Here is a 12,515-nt window from a genome sequence, read left to right as displayed (position 1 = left end):
CATTGGCCTGCACCTACAGGTGCTTCGTCTTTGATTAATAGATGATTACAGGAAAGACTGCAGTGCGATTTGAAAAACGAATAATTGAAAATAATAAGTTTGTGTATTTTTGCAGACTCCCACATATTTGGTGATAAGAACTACACTATCAGCTTCTTAGTATCGTTTGGCATCCGCGACTAAAGGCAACAATTGGCTGTGGTCAAGGCAATGACATTGAGAGAAACACTTAAAATTCCTTTTTCGATGCATTCGCCTTCAGGGGGTGTCAGTCCGCAGCTCCTACCACACGATGAGACTATTATCCGTGCATGAACAGTGAATAACGTCGGAAGTACATTCAATTCCCGCTGCCGTTGCAACTACTGACAGAGCACCTCTGGAGCACTTCTTGACCACCATGGAGTGTGTCCTTTTCATCTTGCTGGTCGTCACAGTGGCCCTGGCTGTATTCATTTTAAAAGGGAAGATCGAGAGGGCATGGGCCGGCGACAGAAGTCCGCCCAGCTTGCCCTGCCTGCCCGTCATCGGGAGTCTTCTCAGCCTGAGGAGCGAGCTCATGCCGCACCTTCTCTTCCAGGAGCTACAGAAGAAATACGGTGCTACCTATTCCCTTAGGATGGGCTCCCACCATGTGGTGGTGGTCAACAACTATCAGGAGGCCAAGGAGGTGCTTCTAAAGAAAGGCAAAACCTTTGCCGGCAGAGCCAGAACTGTGAGTTATAGATCCGAATCATTAATCGCGATCGGATATTAATATATGTTTCGAAACTAAGTAGCACAATCAACTACATTGATCAAAAATACGAAGAAATTAACTTTCTGCATTGCATAACATGGACCTACAACACCATGCACATAAGCACCTGTATGTAAAGCGAACGATGTGCAACGAAAATCTCATTATAATTAGCCTATTGGTAAAAGCTGTGGACTCGTGGCATTGTGACAATGATCATTTTAATAATTTATACGGTAGTTTATATGTTATGTGATAAGTTATATAGATGAAATAAGTGCAGAATGAATTAAAAAAAAACGTTTTGCCAGGATTCAGAGCTTCAACCGACCATCTCAAATCATATGATAGTCGTAATTACTGGTAATCATACTGTCCGCACACCCTTTTTTGAGTTCAACTGGGTGCATATATTAACTTGACGGGTTGGTGAGAAAAAAAACTTTTTCGTTTTGTTTAGTATTTTATTAAAGTTTTGTTTTAGTTGTTTAGATTTACGGTAGTGTGGGTAGTGCAGAATGTTAAGACATCGGAGAAATAAACAGGGTAAATAATTTCGTTCCATCTAACGCTATTTATTGTTTGCTGGGCACTGGAGTATGTATATTGCGGATCTTCCGAACTGAACCAAGACTGTCCTAGGCAACTCTTATAGCCGCCCGATTTGTTAGTTTCACATATGCTGACTACGAATTTTAAAGCCTACATTTGTCCTAAAATTGATACCTTTTAATGGCTTATTCAGTAATTAATATTAAGACGTGAGAAGCTATTTTGACTGTTTGATGGTACAGACCGCGAGAAACGATGCTACAGAGGTCTTCTTTTCCTGTAAATCGCATATTATATTTTTAGGGTTCTGGCTTAAGATTTGACCGATGCATAGAAACGTTTACGCCCGCAGAAACACTTCAGATGGACACGAAACATCTTCCCACCATTGACAAACTATGCGTATTCGGCCGACATGGAAAAGTTTAGTTTAAAACCAACTATAAAGTTAACACTCTGTATGCACTGCAGTCATTACCTAAAGTCCTCAACTACCGTTTTCAGTTTTAAAATGAATTGGCATTGTATTACAAGCGATATTGCAAATTCACAGGTGTGCAAAACAAACAGTTGTCCATTGTTTCCACTCCTCTAATGAGAACAGCAAGCACCGCCGGCAACAACTGAATGCGAAAACGCCTCAATGTCTTTTAAGTACTGTATGTTCTGCAGGTGACCACAGACCTGCTGACAAGGGATGGCAAGGACATTGCCTTCGCCAATTACAGCCCCACCTGGAAGTTTCATCGCAAGATGGTGCACGCCGCACTGAACATGTTCGGAGAGGGATCCGCCCCTGTTGAGAAGATCAGTTGAGTAGCCCACACCTTTGCTCGGGACATACTTGCCACTGACAAAACTCTTGCTAGGGAAGTGTAGTAAGGAAGGATATAAATCAGACACGAGTCCTATATTCAGAATATGCTGTTCATGACTTAGTAGATGATATTGTTTTTGAAATGGTGTTTTATATATATAGGACTCCAGTGCCACTGTGGAAGATTGTCCATGATGCATATAGACCTTTCTAAACTGGTCCCCTTTCTCCAGTCTGCAGGGAGGCGAGTTCCATGTGTCAGACGCTGGTGGATCTGCAGGGCACTGCCCTCGACCTGGCGCCCGAACTGACCCGGGCTGTGACCAATGTGGTGTGTTCGCTCTGCTTCAGCAACTCCTACCAGCGTGGTGACCCTGAATTTGAAGCCATGCTCGAATACAGCCAAGGTATTGTGGACACTGTGGCTAAAGACAGCCTGGTGGACATCTTCCCCTGGTTACAGGTACGTGAAATTTCCCAAAACCATTTACATGTACCTAGGCTTTTTCTTATACTCCAAGGTCTAACCTTAGCCTTTATTTACCCAAGATATTCCCCAATGAAGACCTTAAGATTCTGAAGCAGTGCATCGCAGTTCGAGACGGCCTGCTGCAGAAGAAGTACGATGAACACAAGGTAGAGTCAGCAGTTCTGTAGCCAACCTTCAAGTCACACAAGATTTGGTGCTGTGAAGCATAAAATAGTAGGAATGAGCACTGAGTATGAGCATGTCCATTTGTGCTAACGAGCACTTTCCAGTTTAATTGTATTTCTACACTGACTACAGTATAAATAATGTATTTCTACCACAAGAAAATTACCAGTTTGGTTCATTAATAATCATCCAACAGCCCTGCAAAGGCCTGTTTTCAAACATTTTTTTCCATATTTCAGTTCTTAAAAAGTGTACTAAATGTCTTTTTACAGAAGATAAGTTTTAGAATTAGAAGCTGTGTTGTTTTTTAAGTCATTAACACGGTAGGTATTATGAGCTATTTTCTCAGTCACTCAATTTAGAATTATGGAGATTTGTTTGCGGGGTTTAACCTAATATTTACTCCTGATTATGAATACAGACTCATTTTTCTGTCTTTCTGTGGGAGGGGGTAATGTTAAGCAGTGGTTGACCCTGACCCTAACCCTACCACTATGTTGACTGTGCCCACCTGCAGGCTAGCTACAACGATGGCACACAACGGGACCTGCTGGACGCCCTGCTGCGGGCCAAACGCAGCTCAGAGAACAACAACACTCTAGCCCACGATGTGGGGCTGACCGATGACCACTTGCTCATGACAGTGGGTGACATCTTTGGGGCTGGGGTGGAAACGACCTCCACTGTGCTGAAATGGGCCATAGCCTATCTCATTCACCACCCACAGGTGAGCCTCGAGCTCATTCCAAAGACAGGAGAAACTCAATTGGCCTAAAGAACTCAATTCGTTTTAACCTTGTTACGGTAGTGGTTCTTTTCAGGCTGTTTAAATTTCAGTTTCTGGCTATTAAGAACAAAGTTTAAGTAAAACATTGATGGTAACCAGATCAGGAGTCCTCACAGCCAAAACTAAGAAAGCAAATAGAAAATGCAGATAATTTGAAGACAACACTTAAACATTTTATTGAAACATGGGTGTAAAATTAACAGAAGATTAGGTTTAAGGGGATATCTTAGCCTAACCCTAGGTCAACTTTTAATCTGACCTTTGCTCCAGAACATTGTGAACCCCACACTGAAGTTCATAATTTAGCAGAATGAGCCAACTGCAATCATCTGTATAAATTCAGAATACTGTCACTTGGCCCTACTCAGATACTGGCCACAAGAATTGTTCAATGAAGCACAAATCTTAAATTGTTTTCTAACTGTAAGAAAAGGTTTCTTTCAAAGCATGGCTGGATGAGATTCCTGGATCAGTTAGCTACTAGCAGTCAAGTGGGTTAGATGGGCTGAATGGCCCCTCTTGTCAGTAAGCTTTGCTCATCACGTTTAGGCTGAATTCATAATGAGGAACGTACAGTCGTTTCTCTTTTTATGACAATTTACAAATTAGAACAGCTGTTAACCTTGGCAAACTGTTAACTTCGTACCTCGAATCTGAAGTTGGACCTTGCTAGAGTTAAAACTGCCATTAAAGAACAACCTTAAATACTGTTATTATTGTAAGTCAAATGCCTTAACTAAGCTACCAAGCTAATGAGATGTATTTTGTAGATTAAGCATTGATGTGTCCAGGTACTTTTTATATGGTCAGTAAGTCTATAGCCATGGATAAGAAAAAATTGCTGGTGATTCCAAAGCAGTACTCAACAAAATCTTTTCTAATCAAAAGATTTTGATGATTGTATATGTTGTTTCTAACTATATCTTTACTGAAAATATACTAAATGCAATGCAACCATACAATAAACTGAGCTCAAACAGATTCTGCCTTAAATCCTTAATAGTATCTCCCACATAATACTCCGACTGATGAGGCTTTCTACTCTTCAGCATCATAATCGGGCTATAACACACCTTCACTTCCCAGGAGAGCAGCAGAGATAATAACATGTGGAATAAACCAGGAGGCTACAACCCTGGTGCCAGATAGCCTTCTGTTTCTTTTTCCGTCTCCAGTATGAGAGCCGTCCAGAACTCTGCTCTCTTGCCATTTGAAGCTGCTTCTATAAATCCGGAGGCGTACGGCTCTCCAGTACCTGGGCTAAACAGAGCTATTTGGATTCAACAGCTGTATTGGTGTCTTCTCTCAGGTGCAGAAGAAGGTCCAGGAGGAGCTAGACGGTAAGATCGGGATGGACAGGCACCCCACGCTGAGCGACAGAGGGAACCTGCCCTACCTGGAAGCCACTATAAGAGAAGTTCTCAGAATCCGACCTGTGTCTCCTCTCCTCATCCCACATGTGGCCCTCTCAGACACCAGGTATCTCCTGATCCACAGGCAGCAAAAAAAAACCCATCATCAAGGAAGGAATCTGACTTCTCTTGACGGGAGGAAAATCGAATCTTTTCCAAAGTATGACTGATGCCCCTGTCCCCCACCCACAAAAGGCAAAACCGGCACAATATATTTAACACTAAACACTGGTCAAAGACATCCCAAAACAATAAATGTCTGTGACACATTTACGTTACATACATAGGAAGACAGTGAGAGACTTAAAAAACACAATATTTAAAAAAAATGTATTTATTTATACAGCATTGGCGATTACAATATTTGGAAAGGAACTCGAGTTATCATCAATCTTTGGTCACTACACCATGACGAGAAAGAGTGGAAAAACCCAGAGCTGTTCGATCCTGGTAAGTAACAGTAAAGGGTGAGGCACTTCACATTCTACATTTTGGCTTCAGAATTAAAGTAAACACAAGAAACTGACGATTCTCCTGATACACATTGACTGATTCTGAGCAATCAGCACTTGGTGCCCAGAGAGGGGGTACTTCCTGACACTAGTTCTTATGCTCCGTGGTGGCGTGTGGTGGTGGTGGTTGGTACTGCTGCCTCGTGGTTCCAGGGTCCAGGCTGTGTGGACTCTATATGGGTGTTTAGCGGGCTGCTTCACTTTCCTCAGGACACACTCATTACGCTGATTGGCTGTTTTGCCCACAAGGCTCTTCCTACTTTGGTGTATGAACGTGAACAGAGAGACTTTAGTGACACTCTAACCTAGCCTGGGCTGTTCTTAAAGGTTGTGGCAGTACCCAACCAGACACGTGTACCAAACTACCCAGCTTCATTATAAATCTAATTTAGAGCTCTAATTACCAGAATTTTAAAGAAATTACAACAAAGTAAGCCCTGGTGACTCCAATGAGCAAGGCATTCACGCACAAATGTAAACTCTAACCCTTTACATTTTATGCTGTAGAGGTAATTCTCAATTTACATGGTAGTTGCACACAAAATTAAAAAAAGAAAATGCTTAAACTGAAAATTAATTGCTCATAAAAACACATGGGAATAGGGGAGTGTGTTCCAGGTCCATTTCCAAACAGAGGATTAAACTCCCAATCAAAAACACATTTATTCATGTACGATGTTTATACAGTTGTACTAAAAATCATTTTTAAACTAATTACTTTTTGTAGATTGCCGATTAATATTTTGTTAAATCGTCAGTCCTTTTACTCTGTGAACATTTTAAATTACATTTATTTTAAAGTCTCTCAAGTAACATTACAATTATATTTCCAAATTTAGGTTTGACTTGATTAAGGTTGAAAAATGTGTTTTTAGTTGATTTATAAGACTTAAAATTAGTGAAGTTTTATTTACTAAGTATTTGCATTGTACTGTATCTTATTTAAACTCTATCTTTACAGTATCTTATTTTTATTTTAACACAGTTGCTTAGTTTGTATTATTTTCGAGTTCATACAATATAAACTGTCAGTGCAGCTGTAAGAGTGCTGTAATTCCCTGTAAATTACCTCAAAAGTCAAAGGTCCTTCCAAAAAATAGGTAGACAAATGTTCTCCAGCAATCCTTAAGTGAATAATTATAAAAGAGAGACTGGGAATTTCACTACACCACAGGTGTTCCGAATCTCGTACACCAGAAAAAAAGGGTAGCTCTCGGAAACAAGTCAGTCTGCATTTAGTCTCAGAAATAGCAGCTTGTGATATTTCTTCTCGTCAAACTAATGTTTCCTTCTTACTCCAGTAAGAAAAAACATGCCTTCAAAAATAGCACTGTGAAATTGTATCTTTGCTTTTCGGTATGTTATTTCAGAACAGATACACAACGCACTTTCATGCCAAACAGGCTTCATTCTCTACGCATTGTAATCACCTTTGTGAAAATAATATCTGTTCCACAAGGGGCAATTTTAATGAACCATTGCAGGCTTTAGTTGCCTAAGAGCAAGATTGCCACAAAAGTAAGGTTATGGGATATCTTCTAGAGATTTAGCAAACATGAGATGTTTGGTGGCTTGAAGACAGATTGCAAAACTGCTTATGTGTCACCCTATTGAACCCTGTTCAAGTGTTACATGTTGCTGACATGGCCAAGTGTGTTAAAGCAAGACCTAATTTGTCCAAAACAAAGAAAGAGTACACATTCTCATGGAGTTAAACCAAACTGTGCAAATTAAGAGCATGTAAATTGAGAACTACATAAAGTTGGGAGGTTGTAACTTGTTTTATGTACAGAAACTAACTATACATAATTTTCTGATAGTAACTTCTAAGGGGTTTCTCCTTCCTGATGTATACGGTATAAAAAATGCACAAGTAACCAACTCTGTAGTCGGCTTTAACACGTACCCTGACCAGTAGCAGCTGTATTGCAATGTGCAGGTACAAAATGAGTTAAGGAACAAAACCTTTTATGTCGTTCTCCCGGAGCAGGTCGCTTCCTGGATGAGGGGAGTAGGGTGTACTCGCCCTCTGCCAGCTACATCCCGTTTGGGGCAGGGATCCGCGTGTGCCTCGGGGAAACCCTGGCCAAGATGGAACTGTTCCTCTTCCTGTCCTGGATCCTCCAGCGCTTCACTCTGGAGGCGCCACCTGATCAGCCCCTCCCTGACCTGCAGGGCAAATTCGGGGTCGTCCTCCAGATTCAGAAGTACCACGTGCACGCGAGACTCAGGAACGCTTGGGCCGAGGGCTAAGACCTGGTAGTACAGAGCGGGATATTATTTTGAAGGTGGGATGGTAGTAAGGACTGTTCTTTTTGTTGGTGCTGTGGGTTAACTTAGTCTTAAGATCTTAGGGAACTACTTTTTTTCCTTTTTTGCTCTTCATACTGGGTGCTACAGTATCTATTGCATATAACGAATCAGTTAACAGTCAGAGCTGTTTTTGTAGCAGGCTAGCTTCAACTTCCAGATCTTCAGTTCCCAATGGACTAAATCAACTATTTTATTTGCCAAATTCTAAGGTTGTAACTATGAGCATCCTTTTCATGTGTTAAGGTTTTTTTTTCCCCCCATTTTATGGTATTTTTATTAGAGGCATCCCTGGTGGTGTACGTCTGAATATTTGAAACGTTTTCTTGGAAGAATTAAAGGTTTCACACCGATTACATCATTCAGAATGTGGTCATTCTGCACAAGAGGCTTTTGCACATGTGACTCTTCCTCCACCCAACAGGCAAATGTGATTCTGGAGATTTTCCAATGGCTTGCCTTCTAAAACAAATCTACTGTACATACATGTAACTGGCATTAAGAAAGGAAACACTTGAGTAAACGAGGGATACAAAATAGATTGAAACAGGTGCTTCCACACAAGTGTGGCTCCTGAGTTATTTAAGCACTGACCCTTCCATGCATTAGTCTTGTAGAAAAATGCTGGCCAGGCCCAGTTTTCCATTATTTTGGCTACAAAAGCTAGAAGAAGAGCTCTCAGTGACTCTTAAGAGAGCAGTGGTTGCTGAGGCACATTTGGCAGGAGTGTCAGAGAAGAAGACTCAACTTGCTGATGTTTCAGAAGGAAAAGGTGGCTGCCGACGTGTTGGTGGTCCAGTGTCCGATGAAGAAGCTACTTCGTTGGTGTTTCCTTTATTTTAGCAGTATTTGCTGTATTTTGCTGCTTTGTTGTACAAATGAGCTAATTTCTTTAAAGATAAGGTGCAAGCAAATTTTCTATACAAAATCCATGAAAATTCAGCTGCAACACTGTAAGCAAATTATAGAGATTTCTATTTTGCAGAATGACAATGTTACAACAAATACTGCTCCATTCAAATGGGGGTCACTAGTCTGCTGAATGTTCCTTTGTAATAAGTCAGCAGTTTGTCATCACTGGTTTGCATCTTTACTAGGATTCATAAGAATCCAAATGCATCAGGCATTAACGGTGGCCATCAGTGCATTGATGCATTAACACCACATGGTTCAATTGTTTGGGAAAGACATATTAGCAGAAAGTGAAACATGGACTGTCCATGGTACCAGGTTGTAGGCTTTAATGTACAAAGTTACCTGTGGGAAGACACAACTCAAAAATATTGTTTTGCTTCTACTTGTGTTCCAAGTCTCAATATGAGCTCACAACAGTGCCTAATCTTCTCTACCAAAAGCCTTTAGAAGATGATGAAGATTGAACTTCCAACGCAATGTTTTTAGCCAAATCCAGCACCTGCCTTTACACTGGGGTTCTTCAACCATGGTCCTGGAGAGCCCCAGTCTAGTGCGTTTCATAAGGCACCTCTTAATCATCAACTTCCAGATTTGGACCAATTTTGTGATCCATGAAGCAAATGTAAATGTGAAGATTTGAAACCAAAAGCCAACCTTTCAGCACTCGAAGACCTGAGGCCCCTTGAACAGATTGGCTTAATTCAGCCATAAGTGTTGGTAATCTTTAGAAAGCGGAGACCTTTGAGACGAACACGATTGGGTTTCTCAAGAGCCTGAACAGGATTCCATGCATTACAGTCTCTGCTTTTCACTGCAAGTAACAGTTGTGAAAATCAAAACCATTATTAATCATAGAGCTCCACCAAGATCAGATCACTTCTGTGCAAAGACGCATCTTGTGCCAGCTTTATACTAAAACAGTAGTTCAGGTGGGTAGCTGCGTCGGCATGCGTAGGCTGCAAAGGAACAAAGGCCAAAACGTTGTGTTTTCTTTCTTCTTATTTTCAGCATGGATTAATGGATTATTACTTGTTCCTTTATACTTAAACTGCTGGTTGTGTATTCAGATCTGAGTTATACTACAAATGAACCACTCTCAATCTGTTCCTTAACCTGAGCTACAGTACAGAGCTACAGTCTTTTCCAATTTTGACAGTACCTACTTGCATAATCCTATGTCTGCTTCAGCAAGAGACACAAATGCTCCTTTTATGCTAACAGGAAACTAGACATCCTTAAACAGCCCAGAAGCCTGAGTAACTGCATACCCCGTGCATGGGGGCAAGATGTACAGAACTACGTTGGACCACTGTAAAGGGGGATGTTGAACATGACGCTCCTCGCAATGACAAAACTGCAAAATGCATTTCAGAGCATTTAGATATCCAACTGAAAGATTTAAGTAACTGGGAACAGTCAAATTTAGTCCGGCTCCATCTACTACAGGCTTTATATAACAGTATGCTAGGGGAACATTACATTTTTTGGAAATCCATTAAGACAAATATACACAGGATATTCTAAAAAATCACAACTGCATCCTTTTACTCCAATTTTAAACAGTCCTGCTTCTTACCATCAATAAAGACCTGAATTTTTAAATAATTGTGGAAATGTCCGATGAGAAAATCTAGTTGTTGAAACTGTAATATGTTATCTTGTACAGCCTTATATAAAATTCCTTTTCAATTGATCATTTCTACCAAATAAAAATTAAATAGTGACTTATTTTTCCTTAGAAATGACAAAAATTCTGCTCCAAGGTCTATCAAAAGTTTGTGACCTAATGGTAATTTTTTTACCTTTTGTTTTTTTTACATCTAGTTTCCCCCATAAATTTGATTTATCACTTCCACCATTATCTAAAATAAAGAATTTAAAGGAAAAAAAATAAGATGGGGGTCTAGTCTTTTTCCAATTTAAATCTCTCAAAATCAATTTTTTAAAATAATTTAAATAATTCAAAATCAAATAAAAAAATGACTACTGTGTTATGGGCATTGTTTTTAGAAGACTATCATTATCAGGTTGAAAGGAGAAGAAAATAAACATTTTTTTGTCTCTTTAGTATGGAATAAACCTTTACTTGTTCCTTTGCAGCTGACGCACCAACCTACTTGAACTTTATAATTATCATACTATTATCTATAAATGAGTGATACGCAAATACTTAACATTAAGGATTTTATGTTCTCCAATGACCAGTTACAGATATTCATCCATCCATTTTACAGTCAATTCATCCAAATCTGAGTCAGGGTAACCAGAGCCTGTCTTGGCAAGCAACAGGAACAAGGTACACCATGGACAGGACGCCAGTCAGGCAGGACACACACACCACAGACGCACCGGAGGACAGCACCCAGAGGAAACCCACGTGAACATGGCAAAAACATGCAGACTCCACACAGGTAGCACAGCAGGTCCACAACTGAACTCATGGCCCCAGCAATGCCAACTACTGTGGCACTATGCTGTCCTCAGATATTCATCAACAGCGGAAATGCTTAGTAAGTCCACTAGGTGGTGCTATTGCATACAAATATCACATTCATTTATTGGCTCCTAAAAAATGATTATTGAACAGATTTCTACATAATATACTCCAAGTATAGTGATTTTTCCTCTTTTTCAGACATGTTTTTCACTCCCAAACAAATAAAGTAAGAAACATCCCAAAATTAGCAGGTCTTCTACAGAACCTTAAAAGTTTTTGGAAAGTAACAGGAAAAGAGCCCTCAATAAATGCAATTTCTTTATTGAAAACACAAAAAAATAGAACATTAATGGCAATCCAGATTTTGTTTTACATTTTCCCCGTCTTGAAATTCTTTAATATTTAGAGAACTGTTTCATGTTACACTTTAGGTGGATGTATCTTTTTAATGGCATTAATGTTGCCAACCGTGTACCGTGTACAGAGTTTTAAAAATATGATTTGCTATATTATATTTAAAGAAAATAGTTAAATTAAATGGTTTTCCAGTTTGATATTTTGTCATCTGTTCTGCCCACTTTGCACTGGTTGTTTAATGCCACAAGAAGAGCTCATGACAACAACAAAATATCTTACAGCTTCTTCAGCATGGGCTTCCAATCAGAATCAGATTTGTGTTGTATTTTTGGTAAGTGAAAGCCTCACTCTTAAATTCTGTCCTGAGGAATATATTTAAGTAAATTTCCTCAGTATATGAGCATAAAACCCCACAGAGGAGACTTGAGCCATATGCACACAACAGAACATGAAACAAGTAAACTAAAAACAGGAAAACATTTTTATTTTGCTTTTAAATTTCTTACTCAGTAACTTTGCCATAAGATTATGCAAACAACATATTCTGAGCTTTTAAAAACAGAAGTGCAGTTCTACAAAAATCACTTGTAATGCAATGAAGTTTCAATGGTTTAATTAGTCTGTACCACATTAAAATGGATACACTTTAGACATTTTCAAAACCCATCTCCAAGCCACTGGGAGCTTACATACTTTTTAAATAAGTATCTGTTTACTGCAACATTGTGCTTAGTCTGTTCAGAAACAAGGGAATCTTTCCCCTCAGAGTCTAAACCTTCTGAAATACAGGAATGGAAATGATCAGTTATCTGAACTAAACATCCTGTTCTCCGACTTGGTTTCTTAAAATTACATGACTTCCTATCAAGCAGTGCTGTGACTTCTAGAGCTTAGAAAACTTTTGAGATAACAAAGCATCTCTTGTAGAACTCTGCTAAACTATGATCAATCACAGTAGGAGCTGTAAAGCATAATGAAATATTCCAAATCTGGGGAAACACTTTTTCAGGAGATGTGATGAG

The 12,515-nt window shown here is 39.7% G+C and overlaps 1 protein-coding gene across 2 annotated transcripts; it reads left to right on the top strand.

The window, feature by feature from the left end:
* Positions 1-242: 242 nt before the first annotated feature.
* On the top strand, positions 243-8,137 carry LOC148661641 (steroid 17-alpha-hydroxylase/17,20 lyase-like). 2 transcript variants are annotated; one of them, XM_088635663.1, is made up of 8 exons: positions 243-715; positions 1,964-2,102; positions 2,342-2,571; positions 2,658-2,744; positions 3,281-3,490; positions 4,860-5,029; positions 5,309-5,412; positions 7,465-8,137. In XM_088635663.1, exons 1-8 carry the CDS (start codon positions 401-403, stop codon positions 7,725-7,727), a joined length of 1,518 nt encoding a protein of 505 aa, XP_088491789.1. In that variant the 5' UTR covers positions 243-400; the 3' UTR covers positions 7,728-8,137. The 2 variants fall into 2 exon arrangements, with proteins under 2 accessions (XP_088491789.1, XP_088491788.1); XM_088635662.1 differs by having other exon boundaries at positions 7,462-8,137.
* Positions 8,138-12,515: the final 4,378 nt, after the last annotated feature.

This window comes from Lepisosteus platostomus, chromosome 6 (genome assembly GCF_059453375.1).
Source record: "Lepisosteus platostomus isolate fLepPlt1 chromosome 6, fLepPlt1.hap1, whole genome shotgun sequence".
NCBI classification, from domain to species: Eukaryota; Metazoa; Chordata; class Actinopteri; order Semionotiformes; family Lepisosteidae; genus Lepisosteus; species Lepisosteus platostomus.
This window is presented reverse-complemented; position numbering and strand designations above follow the sequence as displayed.